The sequence below is a fragment of the Rhinatrema bivittatum genome, chromosome 3, assembly GCF_901001135.1.
Source record: "Rhinatrema bivittatum chromosome 3, aRhiBiv1.1, whole genome shotgun sequence".
NCBI lineage: Eukaryota > Metazoa > Chordata > Amphibia > Gymnophiona > Rhinatrematidae > Rhinatrema > Rhinatrema bivittatum.
Genome location: NC_042617.1, coordinates 541,963,172 through 541,977,560, shown reverse-complemented (window position 1 = coordinate 541,977,560; position 14,389 = coordinate 541,963,172). Strand labels below are relative to the sequence as shown.

The following is a 14,389-nucleotide window of genomic DNA, read 5'->3' as shown; positions in this document are numbered from 1 at the left end:
AGGGATTGTTTCAGGCGTCTCTTGTCGTGAGGTCGTACTCCTCCGAGGACACTGCGGTAAGATATGGCCTGAATTCCCACAGTACAGACAAGCCAGGGAAACAACTAAGCTCAAGGAAGGGAGAAGTTGCTAAGGTGACTCCTGAGTGTCAGGAGCTGCTTTATATAGTTCTCTAGTGGTGATGTTATCGGAAGGGGCCGGCAGTCCCAACGTGCCGCGAACCCTTTAAAAAAGCGGGAGGGGTGCGCGTGTGCACGCGACTAGGGAGCTAACAAGAGGAAGTCTGCGGCAGCGTCTCTGCCATGAAGCAAGACCATGCAGTGCAGGGTAAGGCCGAAGGACTAAGGAGCACTCCATGAAGTTAGCATTTGCACATTTAAAACTCATTGGAGAAAATTCTTTTTAACTCAACGCACATTTAAACTCTGGAATTTATTGCCAGGGGATGTGGTTAGTGCAGTTAGTGTATCTGGGTTTAAAATAGGTTTGGATAAGTTCTTGGAGGAGAATGTTGCGCGTCCTGGCTACACTGGTGCCGCAACTGGGCCTGCTCACCTTGGGCTCTCCTCCAAGGGCTCTGCTCCGTCCTCCCTAGCTGCTGCAGCCAGCTCTCAGCATCCCCAGTGCCTGTCCCGAATGCCTCCGTCGTCACAGGCCTTTCTACGGAGCTCCCACAGAGGCTCAGCATCCTCGGCGTCCTTTGCCCCGACCCTAGGCATACGTGCGGCTGGAGCTCCCTCTTTTAAAGGGTCCAGTTCAGGAACCTCGGGCCGGACGCCTCCCGATGACATCACGTAGGCGTCCTATATAATTCAAGGGCCTTCCCTCAGTTCCTCACCTTGGCAAATGGGTCGTCACACTTGTGTGAAGCTAGTTGCCGTCCTGTGTTCTTGCGTTCCTTGTTCTTGTGCTTGTTCCAGTGTTCCTGTGTTCCTTGTTCCAATGTTCCTGCGTTCCTTGTTCCTGTGCTTGTTCCAGTATTCCTGCATTCCTGTGTCTTCCAGTGCTCTTGCGTTCCTGTGTTCCCGTGGTCCTTCCTGTGTTCCAGCATCTGTTCATGATTCCTGTTCCACGTTCCACTACCCAGGTTGTACCTTCTTGGACTGATACTCGGTACTGACCTTGGCTTGCCTCTGACCACGTTTGGACCACTGCCTGGATCTGACTTCTGCTTGCTACTGACCACGCTCGGACTGATACCTGGAACTGACCTCTGCTTGCTATTGAACACGCTCGGACTGATACCTGGAACTGTCCTTTGCTTTAGCTGATCACCCTCAGATGGATAACCTGGCTTTGACCCTAGCGCTCCCCTCGGACACTTTCTTTGCTTCTCCTGTGACCACCAGGTCTGCCTGCTCTGACGCCTTCCGCAGCCTTCACAAGCTAGATCACTAGGCGCTACCTATCCTGACCGGAGGACCTTCAGTTCTTGTCTCGTTCCAGTGGTCTCCGGTACACTCTGTTCCGGTCTCGCTCATCTGTTCTCCACTAGCCACACACCCTTGCTTTTGGTGGGCACACTCAGAGGCCCACCTAAACCCAGGTGGTCTGGGATTCCATGGGCTCAACCCACGGAGTCTCCGGACTGTTATTGGTGAAGCTCCAGCTAGCCTCTGTCTCCTTGTGTGCTCCGCCTCCTGGCAGCAGGTGCCCTCTGGTAACTCTCAGAGGGCCATACCAATCCTGCCCCAGGCCAAGGGTCCACCTCCAGGGCAACAGAGAAGTCCATTATCTGGTATTAATCAAGTTGACTTAGAAAATAGCCACTGCTATTACTACATCAGTAGCGTGGGATATACTTGGGGCCTCATTTTCCAATATCGCAGTGATAACGCATGAGGGGGGCGTGTCCTATGCAAATAAGGCATTTTTCGTGCAGTGGGGAAACATCGCTGCACGCGATGTTTTCACCATTCGTGGAACTGGAGTCGCAAATCGCGAAAACATCGTGCACCGCGATGATTCATTGGTTGTTTTATCGCAGTGCACGATGTTTTCACAAAAGTGTCCAGCCAGGAGTATCACGGTCCACGATTTTCCCAGACAGCCCGGAGAGAGAGAGAGAGAATTTATCGCACGCGGTAAACTGCTTGGAAAATAAGGCCCTTAGTTTTTGGATACTTGTAGCATGGATTGGCCACTGTTGGAAACAGGATGCTGGGCTTGATGGACCCTTGGTCTGACCCAGAATGCCAATGTAGGTAGGTAGGTAGGAATATCTTTTATTTTCATTTAGTTTACTTTTCTGCTTTTTTAGTTTTATTTTCATGTTTATTATGTGATTGTGTTATTTATACTTCTGTAATCTGCCTAGAATTGGAAATGGGTGGGATAAAAATTATTGCAAATAAATAAATACAAACAAACATGCACACTTGGGTAAATACATTGATGTGCAATAAAATACTGTAAATATGCTGTTCAGTTGTTGGGACCTAGTTCTAAAGAAAAAATAATTCACTGCCCAGTGAGTATAAATAGCACCTCAACTGAATTCATTCTGCAAAACTGGGCAAAACAGAATGCTATTACAACATTTCCAACTGAGGTACATTCTATTATAAGAACTTGTAAGGCATTATTGAGAAAAAGCCAGCATCTACTGTCTATCAAAGAATGTTTGTGTATGTACATATGTGAGGGGGGAAAAAGAGAGAAAAAGAGAGCATATTATGGAGATTTTTTATTAATATCACACCCTTCTATCTGTTAGGGATGCGAATCGTTTTTTGACGATTTAAAATATCGTCCGATATATTTTAAATCATCAAAAATCGTTAGGGCCACGATACAATACCAATTCCACCGATTTATCGTTAAAAATCGTAAATCGGGGGGGGGAAGGTGGAGGGCAGGAACTTATTTACCTTGCCCTAAACCAATGGCAGGAAAAACCGGCACACTAAAACCCCCTAAAACCCACCCCCCACCCTTTAAATTAAATCCCCCACCCTCCCAAACCCCCCCCAAATGCCTTAAATTACTTGGGGGTCCAGCGGCGGTCCGGAACGGGCTCCTGCAATTGAATTGTGTTGTCTTCAGCCGGCGCCATTTTGCAAAATGGCGGCCGCAAAATGGCGGCGGCCATAGACCAACACGATTCGACTGCAGGAGGTCGTTCCGGACCCCCGCTGGACTTTTGGCAAGTCTTGTGGGGGTCAGGAGGCCCCCCAAGCTGGCCAAAAGTCCCTGGGGGTCCAGCGGGGGTCCGGGAGCGATCTCCTGCCGCGAATCGTTTTCCGTACGGAAAATGGCGCCGGCAGGAGATCGACTGCAGGAGGTCGTTCAGCGGCGGTCCGGAAACCCCCGCTGAATGACCTCCTGCAAGTCGATCTCCTGCCGGCGCCATTTTCCGTACGGGAACGATTCGCGGCAGGAGATCGCTCCCGGACCCCCGCTGGACCCCCAGGGACTTTTGGCCAGCTTGGGGGGGCCTCCTGACCTCCACAAGACTTGCCAAAAGTCCAGTGGGGGTCCGGAACGACCTCCTGCAGTCGAATCGTGTTGGTCTACGGCCGCCGCCATTTTGCGGCCGCCATTTTGCAAAATGGCGCCGGCTGAAGACAACACAATTCAATTGCAGGAGCCCGTTCCGGACCGCCGCTGGACCCCCAGGTAATTTAAGGCATTTGGGGGGGGGGGGTCGGGAGGGTGGGGGATTTAATTTAAAGGGTCGGGGGGGGGTTTTAGGGGGGTTTGAGTGTTGCCGGTTTCCTGCCATTGGTTTAGGGCAAGTAAGTACTTCCCTCCCAAAGTTGATGAAGTATTAAGGCATTTGGGGTGGGGGATTTCATTTAAAGGGTCGGGGGTGGGTTTTTTGGGGGGGTTTAGTGTGCCTGCTCACGATTTTAACGATTTTCACGATATTTTAAACACCCAAACGGCAACAATACGATTCCCTCCCCCTCCCAGCCGAAATCGATCATTAAGACGATCGAGGACACGATTCACATCTCTACTATCTGTTGTATCTGGCCCAATATGTTGCCTTGATTCAAATCATAGTACATATTATTGACACATATTTTGTTTTCCCTACAACTACCAAAATAAAGGCACAGTAAAATGTTACAGCCTAATTAATGCAATGTTTACTAAGTTTAAAATGTGATTAACCATTTTACTATAGGTGTGCTTTAGGTCTTAAATTCCTTACTGCAATAAGAGATTTGAAAGATTCAGTCTCTTTCTCAAGAAACCATTGACAGCTCAAGCAATCAGGTGTAACAATATAATGGTACTTGTCACCATCCATTACAGGAGGCTTATCATAAAGTACAACAAAAAGTTATAGAACAAAAAATTATTATTACTGAAAATTATAATATATATTATGGGGTATATTTTCAAAGAGTTCCGCTCGTAAGATACGCACGTAACCCCCGAAAACCTACCCCTGCGCGTGCCGAGCCTATTTTGCATAGGCTTGGCGGCGCGCGCAAGCCCTGGGACGCCCATATGCCCTGGGGCTTCGAAAAACGGGCGGTCCGGGGGTGGGGCCATGGGCGGGGCCGCAGTCCAGGTGTGTGTCTGGGGCGTGGCGGCGGTCCAGGGGTGTGGCCGAGTGCCCTGACACAGCGGCCTGTGTTGGGGCCTGGCGTACCGGCAGTGAGCTGGAGCGCGCAAGTTACGCTTGCCAGGCGTAATTCTATGAAACAAGGTGGGGGGGATTTAGGTAGGGCTGGGGGGTGGGTTAGATAGGGGAAGGGAGGGAAAGGGAGGGAAAGGTGTGGGGGGGACCAAAAAAAAAGTCCCCTCCGATTTCAGAGAGGCCTTGGAGGGAATGGGGAAAGCCATCGGGCCTCCCCTAGGGCTCAGCGTGCGCAAGGTGCACAAGTGTGCACCCCCTTGCGTGCGCCAACCCCGGATTTTATAACATGCGTGTGGCAGCGCACGCATGTTATAAAATCAGGGGTACATTTGTGCGCGCCGGGTAGCGCGCACAAATGTACCCCGCGCGCGCATAATTTAAAATTGGCCCCTATATGTACTAAAGTCTGAGTTAATTTTCAAAGGAATAATAGGGCAAATCTTTAAACTTATGCGAGAGTGCAGATTTGTTCGCGCAACCCGGCGCAAACAAATCTACGCCCGATTTTATAACATGCGCGCGCTGCCACGCGCATGTTATAAAATCCAGGGTCGGTGCGCGCAGGGGGTGCACAATTGTGCAACCTGTGCGCGCCGAGCCGAGCAGCCTGCCTCCGTTCCCTCCGAAGCCCCTATGAAATGGGAGCAGCCTTGGAGGGAACTTTGGAGGGGACTTGGAGGGAACTTTTTGTTTTTGTCCCCCCCACCTTTCCCTCCCTTCACCTATCTAACCCACCCCCCAGCCCTAACTAAATCCCCCCCCCACCTTATTTCGTGGAGTTACGCCTATGGCAGGAGTAACTTGCGCGCGCCGCTGGCTCCCTGCCCCAGCCCAGGTCATTGTGCCGGAGCATTCGGCCCCGCCCCTGGGACTGCCTCCGGTCTCGCCCCAGGCCCGCCGTCACGCCCCCAGACATGCCCCGGCCTGCCACCATGCCCCTAGACACGCCCCAGCCAGCCCTTATTCGAAGCCCCGGGACTTACAGGCATCCCGGGGCTTGCGCGCGCTGCCGAGCCTATGAAAGATACGCTCGGTGCGCGCAGGGGGTGGCAGGGGTAGGTTTTCTCGCAACCCTTTGAAAATCTACCCCTCTGTGTGTAAAATTAGCATATATGCACATAAGTAGCTTATATTCACATGCATGCTATTTTATAAACATCAAAAGTACACGTGCATTTTTGGTTTTTTGTGCACATTTACCTGCATAAAAAAGATTTGGTCTAGGGGCATTCCAGGGTTGGACCAAGATGTTCGTGTGTAAGTTGATATTTTACAAAAAATGTATGCAAATTCATCAGGCAACTTATTCAGTTGTGTACTTGCCAATTAACTAGCGCAATTGATATGTGCTATTTTTGGATGCATGGTCTGGGTGAATGGGAGGAAGTTCAGGGAAAAATAGTAGGAGAGTCTTGGTGAACTGAGGTGGACTAGATGAACTGATGACAGTAGCAGCAAACTGGAGATTTAAAGTATATACAAAGGCCCTGATTTGAAAAAGCATTTACACACTTAAAATTGGGTTTTCATGTGTAAATGCACTTTACTTGAGTAATTGGGCTTTTGAAAATTGCTACAGTATATGCCATTGAATTGTCCATGGGATTTACTTGCTTAAGTGCATTTTATTTGATTTAATGGTTTTGAAAATTGCAACAATACCTACTTCTGCATGTAAATCAGGGTTTTATACACCCAAGTTGTGTTTTTTTTAGTGCGGAAAATATATGTGTGTATGTTTATAAAATAGGTAGAGAAAGTATGTCCTTTCAATGTATTTATAAATATTTGTGTGTACTGAAACATAATGCTTGGGGAATGGATATGTGCATATCTATAATCTGCATGAACCATATATGCACAGTTTACAAAATATTATAGTAGTAGATCTCCGCACTGTCAAATACGCGCATATATTGGGCTGCATGGAGATCTTTGAACATTATCCCTTCAAAGTCTAGGCATGACATTTTATTATATGGGCATTTTTGTTGTTATCTGCTTAGATTTATAGGTAGATGGAATAGTAACTTTAAAATAAATAAACATTACTGTTTTCCAGGTAAATAATTTCAGAAGAAAGAATAGCAAACAAAATAACTCATTCAGGAAATAGCCTTTATTTTTCCTGCAGAACGACATTGAATAACTGATGGTGAGATTAAGCATTAGATAAATAGAACTTACTTGCTGTCTTTGGAACTTTCGAAACTTTTTCTGAGAAAAAAAAAAGCAACCAAGTTATTCAGAGCAAAAATGGACATTTTATTGAATAGCAGATGAAAGTATTCACATTGAAGTTTTTTTAGTGTCATCACAAACTATAGTAGTAAAGCTTAAATAAGCCTGAAAATAACTCAAAATTGTGAAATTGTTCTGTAATTCAAATGCATTATTTTATGGCATGAATCTAAACCTTGCCCTCTATTTTGCCTTACCCCCCTCCTCCCAAGAACTGAAATATATCCATGCATAGAAAATCAAATCCAGTGCTTGAGGACCACCAATAAGCCCAGTTTTTAAGATAAACAAGATTTATTTTTTTTTGCCTTGCATGATAATGCATTTCCTAAAATCATGGGTGGCCAACTCTGATCCTCAAGATCCACAAACAGGTCTATTTTTCAGGCTATCCACGAGAAATATGTATGAGATACATTTATATGCATGACTTCCCATAACAAAAAAGGGATAATGAGCTTTATGCATATTGTAATAGAGCTGATAATATATATTATGCAAGCCAGAGACAGGATTAGGCTAAACCCTGAATACTGGAGCCTTTACATGGGGATTTCAGAGATAAATAGGGTTTCTGATTTGTGGTTTTAATTTCATTTTATTATGATGATTGTTATTAGGTTACCATGGGATGCAATGATTTTTAATTGTGAAATTTGTCAATTATCTTTTGGCCATAAGTCCTGAATCCATGTGAATTGTGATTAATGTCCATAGAACTTTGGAATCGTCATGAGAACAATTCATCTATAATACAAGCTTGTATGGAAGCCTGAAGGTAGTTTACACTTCCAGGAGCCAGGAGCAGGTGAGTTTAGACCTCGCTCCCTCTATAGATTATTTTTGGTATTGGGTGAAATGGGAATCCATGAGGGTTGGAAGGTGTCTGGGCCCACTGGGACTGCAGGGGGAGGGAAGGTAAGGGGTGAATGATTTTCAAGATCTTGATGAAAAACGGGTGGTGGGTCCCCGACCTTCAGACAGCAACATTTACACAATGTAGGAGGAGTTTGGGGGTGGGGCACGGCCTGACAGGGCCAACTATTAAATTACACTGGGGAAGGGAGAGAATCGGCCAGCAGGCCCTTTTATTTCTTTTTAATTTTGACAACACTATTTATATAATTGGATATCTTTTGAAAATACAGGGCATAACAGGTATGATGTGGAATAACAAGTGTCCTCTGGCAAGTAACAAAAGCAAGAAAAATAGAACATACTATGAATGAAAGGCATGCAACTGTCAATGTCATAATTGTCTGTACATGTGATATGTTTAGGGACTACAATGCAAACTGTAACCAATTTTAATAATGTAATAGTGACATTGGTGTATATTGTCTGCTTTATTTGATGTATTTTATTATTTTAAATAATTGTTAACCAATGTAAACCGATATGACGGTCCCCACCAAATACCGGTATAAAAAAGTTTTTAAATAAATAAATAAATAAAATATCCAGTTAAGTAGCTAGTTATCCAACCACACAAAGCTGGATATCTAAAAAACCTATGTGGCTATCTTCAAACATAGCTGGTAAGTTTATTTAGTTATCCAGCTACATGTAACTGGATACCTTTAAGGAAGTATATTTAGCAGTCTCAGTGGGCCCAGACACCTTCCAACCCTCATATCTATCCTGAGGTGGTGACCTGGATTGCAAACTGGTTGATGGACAGAAGACAATGTGTGATCGTAAATGGAACTTTCTCTGAAGAGAGAGCGGTTTTAAGTGGTGTACCGCAAGGATCGGTGTTGGGACCGGTCCTGTTCAATATCTTTGTGAGCGACATTACGGACGGGATAGAAGGTAAGGTTTGTCTTTTTGCAGCTGACACTAAGATCTGCAACAGAGTGGACACGCCAGAAGGAGTGGAGAGAATGAGACGGGATTTAAGGAAACTGGAAGAGTGGTCAAAGATATAGCAGCTGAGATTCAATGCCAAGAAGTACAAAGTCATGCATATGGGGAGTGGAAATCCGAATGAACTGTATTCGATGGGGGGGGAAGGCTGATGTGCACGGAGCAGGAGAGAGACCTTGGGGTGATAGTGTCTAATGATATGAAGTCTGCGAAACAATGCGACAAGGTGATAGCAAAAGCCAGAAGAATGCTCGGCTGCATAGAGAGAGGAATATTGAGTAAGGAAAGGGAAGTGATTATCCCCTTGTACAGGTCCTTGGTGAGGCCTCACCTGGAGTAGTGTGTTCAGTTCTGGAGACCGTATCTACAAAGAGACAAAGACAAGATGGAAGCGGTACAGAGAAGGGCGACCAGGAAGGTGGAGGGTCTTCATCGGATGACATACGAGGAGAGATTGAAGAATCTAAATATGTACTCCCTGGAGGAAAGGAGGAGCAGGGGGTGATATGATTCAGACTTTCAGATACTTGAAAAACTTTAATGATCCAAAGACAAGACAAACCTTTTCCATCAGAAAAAAATCAGCAGAACCAGAGGTCACGAGCTGAGGCTCCAGGGAGGAAGACTAAGAAACAATGTCAGGAAGTATTTCTTCATGGAAAGGGTGGTGGATGCTTGGAATGCCCTTCCGGAGGAAGTGGTGAAGTCTAAAACTGTGAAGGACTTCAAAGGGGCGTGGGATAAACACTGTGGATCCATCAAGTCTAGAGGGCGTGAATAAAGAGGAGGCAGCAAAACACTGCACGGAGCGGCAGTAGCCACAGAGGCATTCACGGAGTGGGATGCCAGTGGTTGGTGTTCCACCTTCACGGAGCAGAAGGATGGAGGGCTGCCATCTCCAAAAAAAAACAAAACAAAAACAAAAACGAAAAAAACAAAACAAAACAGGGGTGAGTAAAAGTATGGGGCAGGGGTGTGGCCTGCTTGTTGCAGCGGTTGCTACCCCTAATTGAGCTGGATGTTCACTTGGATGCAGATCGGTGCTGCTCTCTACATTGGTGGTGGGGTGGAGGGGAATTAGGGCTGGAGGGTACTGGAAGCCAATAGTAACAGGTGGGAGAGTGAAAAAGGAAAAAAAAAAAAAGGATAACGTGCGTAGCTTGCTGGGCAGACTGGATGGGCCGTATGGTCTTCTTCTGCCGTCATTTCCATGTTTCTGTCATTTCATTTCTATGTAATATACGAGATATGTTATCCAGCCACTCAATGAATCTTACAATAGCAATTACAATGGTAGTTTCTAACTCTCCATTGGCATATGTTATCCAGCCACTCTTGAATCTTACAATAGCAATTACTATGGTAGTTTCTAACTCTCCATTGGCAATTATTGTTGATCAGTGGAAGACCTAATGTGTGCTTGTTTAAGCAAATATGGAAAGGCAAAGAATTATCTTAAGATAAAAGTGGAACATTTTTCCATTCTAATTCACATTGGGCCGGATTTTAAAAGGGTTATGCGCATAAGGTACACGCGTAACCCTTTTAAAACGCCCCTGCGCGAACCGAGCCTATTTTGCATAGGCTTCCGGCACGTGCAAAGCCCCGGGACGCGTGTAGTTCCCGGGGATTTCCTGGGGGGGGGGGCATGTCAGGGGCGTGACGCGGCCGGGGCGTCATCCAGGGGTGGCGCCGAGGGCGTGATTTCGGACCAGGGGCGTTCCGGGGGCGTGGCTGCGGCCTCCGGACCAGCCCCCGACCGAAACATGGCGCGCCACAGCCGTTCTGGCGCGCGCAAAGTTACGCCTGCCACGAGCAGGCGTAACTTTCGCGACAGAGGTGGGGGGGTTTAGATAGGGCTGGGGGGGTGGGTTAGGTAGGGGAAGGGAGGGGACGGTGGGGGGAGGCAGAAGGAAAGTTCCCTCCGAGGCCGCTCCGATTTCGGAGCGGCCTCGGAGGGAACGGGCAGCGCGCGCAGGGCTTGGCGCACGCAGGTTGCACAAATGTGCAACCCTTTCCGTGCGCTGACCCCGGATTTTATAAGAATCGCATGGCTACGCGCGTATCTTATAAAATCCAGCGTACTTTTGTTCGCGCCTGGTGCGCAAACAAAAGTACGCGCGCATGCTGTGTAATGTACCACATTCAGTTTTCACTTCTTCTTTAATAAGGGGCTACCTTCTGTGTAAAAACATGTTCCCCACCTAACTCATGGCTATATGATGTTAATTAGAAGTGAGGTCAGTGACAAATTTTGTGATTTTGCTTTAAGTAGGGCCAGATTTTGGCATAGGCAACCTAGGCATGTACCTAGGGCACCAAATTCTGAAAACATCCAAAAACTGGGAATCCCAGTGCTGCTCTTTGATTTCTGGGGATGAAAAATAGCCACTATGTCATTTATTTATGGGCATAGTAATTGTTTTAGGACTCCATCAAATAATGCCTTAACCAACCATCCCATGATCGTTTACTCAAAGAAAATAACAGGAACAGGAGCACAAAGAAAATATTCAATAGAATATTTCAGGATTTGACCAATTGTAGACATGCTGGTGCTCTTCACAGGGCAAGGATGGTAACTTTTAAACAGCCGCACGGGTGCACATGTACGAGCATGCGCCAGCTCACGTCCAGAGATGTGGCCATTTTATAACATATGTACATATATGCGTCCAGTGAAGAAAATAGCCTGGATGAGCGTTCATGTGTGCATAATTTTATATGGATGCATGCATGTGCGTGCAAATGCCACCTCTACCATGTAAGTGGGGGAATTTTATGAGGGATGCGTGCTGATGCCATTACTAGTTTTCCTAGTTTGTTCCCAGTTTGTTCCCAGTTTGTCTAGTTAAGGGATAGGACTTCCAATCCCCCTTAGATTATTAGCCTCCCTTTCTCCTGTTAGCCCCCGTTTTATTACTTACTCTCCATCCATAGCACAGGTATAGTTATGCGGCAGGGGACCCTGGTTCACGCTTGTGCGTGCAAATACTTACTCGCACATTTAATGTTAATGTCTCGGAAAGCCCATATTCTGCACGTGCCTTGCCCAGACAGTGCCAATGCCTTGCCTCCTTTTTCAGCTTTCTCACGTGTGCCTTTACCGGGAAATATGCGCATACATGGGCGGCTTTTAAAATACGCTCGGCGTGCGCCAGCCGGACACACTTGCTTATCTCCCAGTTTTGACGCCTGTTTGGCTTTTAAAATTCGCCTGACTGTGTTTGCCTATATATTCGGAATACAGAAGTGTTTAAATCAGCATCTCTATTTTTGACTTCATAAAGATTGTGAACAAACATTAATTACCTGCTGTTGCATTGCGGTACTGTAGACTTTTCTTTACTGAAGGTACTGTAGAGAACAACATTAAATGCCAATTAAATTTAGATTCTTAAAGTCTGGCAGTTTTGCATGTCATTATTGTACCTTATGCTGAAAATGTGATTCATGCATACTTTAAAGACTTGTAAACAAAAATGGTCACTGAACATTTTTGTCCCGTGAGTAAATTCAGATAAAAGATAATTTAACACAAAAGAGAGATGGGAAGAAAAAAAACACTGCATCATAAGAAAATTCCACAGTGAGGATCAATCTTCCTCGTTGCCCCATAAGACAAACAGAACCCCCAAACCCATAAAATGGACAGGCGCCATTTGGATGGTGACATAGCACAGGGAGAGCTAGCTGTTTTGAATATGTTTAGGAAGTCTCATTGAGAGGGTGAAGCACAGAAAGTGCTGACTGCAGTATGTACAATTAGGAATGAGGGTAAAACATTGAAAGTGTTGATCTCAGTGTATAGAATTAGGACTTTGTAGTCACTTTACAAAGGGAAAGAAGGCATATAAGATCACAGTACTCTTTGATTTACTTAAGGCCTTTTCCTATTCTGTGCCTATGGAAAAATGCTTAGCAAATCCGTTCCTCTGTGTGTGTTTGCCTGTGTTCCCCCCTTATAACATTTGTTTGTTATCCTATCCACACCAAATTTTCATGACATGACAGGGAGTACAAGAAGATCATTCAAAGTAATATATACATAGGGGGTATCCATAATTATGCATGTGCAATCATGCCATCTAATAACTTTTTGGTTTTGCATTCAATCCACTCCAAATTTTCAGATGTTAAGGGGAGTTCACAATATCATGGCAGGACTGATTTTTCAATCCACATATAGGAACAGATCCATGTATGTTGCAAACATATGCATGCAATTGCCAGTTTCCATCTAGCAACTTTTTGGGTTTGTATCTGGATCCACACCAAATTCTCTAGATGCTAGCTAGGGTGTTCAAGTTGATCTAGACAGTGGTATTTTTTGGTGAGCCATGTTTTTCATGAATGCACACATTCTAATACTATTTTTTGGTTTTGCACCGATTCACACCAGGATATGTCAGGGGATCCAAAGTGAACCTGAGGGGTATTTTCAACATACATCTTGTAGGGAGCAAGGTTTTTGAAGGGAACATGCTTTTCAACATACATTTTGAAGGGAACATATGTTGAGGAGTGGAGGAGTAGCCTAGTGGTCAGAGCAGCAGGCTATGAACCAGGAGACCAGTGTTTGAGTCCTGCTGTTGTTCCATGTGACCTTGGGTAAGTCACTTTACACTCCATTGCCTCAAATACAGCCTTACAGGGTCAGTTATCAAATAGTGTTAAGCTGTTTTTGCATGGCCTTTAATGCATGTGTGAAGTAAATCAGAAAAAGAAGAGGAGTGGGCTGGGTTTATTATTTTTTGAAGCCCTATTGCATGGCTTTAATTCTGACTTTAACTACACCTTTTTCAGTACTGTTAAGCTGTGTGATAGGTTGTGTTAAGGCTTTAATTGCATGTTGTGATGCGACAGCCAGCCTAGCTATCAAGAGAGGGAGAGAGGGGGGGAGAGAGAGAGAGAGAAAACCTAGCCATAATACCCACATCCTAGATAGGTATTTATATCACTATGGGAGGCCCACCTAGTAACTCGAGGTGGGGTTTAGGTATTAGTGTAGGGGGTTAGGGGCCACTTTGACATTCAAAGTGAGACATATGAACAGAACAGTGCTCTCTTGTGAACATTTGATGACCCTCGGAGTGAGGAAACTCACCCAAAGAGGAGATTTGTGCAATGTTCTCTCAACCTAGCTTGATGATACCCAGGTAGAGAGTCCATCAAGCTAGGTTGAGAGAACATTGCACAAGTCTCCTCTTTGGGTGAGTTTGCTCATTCTGAGGTGTTGCGTCCATCGGTCTTTGACGGCATCGCCCCGCCTACCTCTCTCTACTTGCGGCTTCTCCCGCTCACCTTGGACTGATGGCTGCCGCGGCATCTGCTTGCCGTTCTCTCCGGCGTCCCCGGACCGGCTTTGGTGCTGCCTTCTGCTTTCTCATTCAAGGTACCTCTAGGGTGCACGCGCGTACGCTGCCCTCATCTTTAACTTCATGTTGGAGCGAAATTCAGGGGCGTCCCCCTGTTCTGACATCACGACTCCAGGGTATATCTGCCTAGAGTATTTGCTAGCTCATTGAGTTAGCAACAGGATTCTTACGGATGGGATTCGATCTCCATTCCTAAGCTACTCTGCCACTCCAGCTCTATCTGGAACTCTTACTACCCTTTGGGGTCGCTAACGGGGTACCCGCTCCTTGGGGTCTCTTTGCTTCTTTCAGGTGACCGATACTCGCTCCT

General features: G+C 45.9%; 1 protein-coding gene across 1 annotated transcript in view; it reads right to left on the bottom strand.

Annotated features, from left to right (window-relative positions):
* LOC115088647 (neurofilament heavy polypeptide-like) overlaps positions 1 to 14,389 on the bottom strand; it is a 611,587-nt gene that overhangs the window by 38,888 nt on the left and 558,310 nt on the right. The window contains exons 77-78 of the mRNA XM_029596909.1: positions 12,014 to 12,058; positions 6,782 to 6,811 (exon numbers count right to left, since the gene is read on the bottom strand). Of these exons, the coding sequence (XP_029452769.1) occupies positions 6,782 to 6,811; positions 12,014 to 12,058 (75 nt within the window). The remainder of the gene's footprint in view (positions 1 to 6,781; positions 6,812 to 12,013; positions 12,059 to 14,389) is intronic.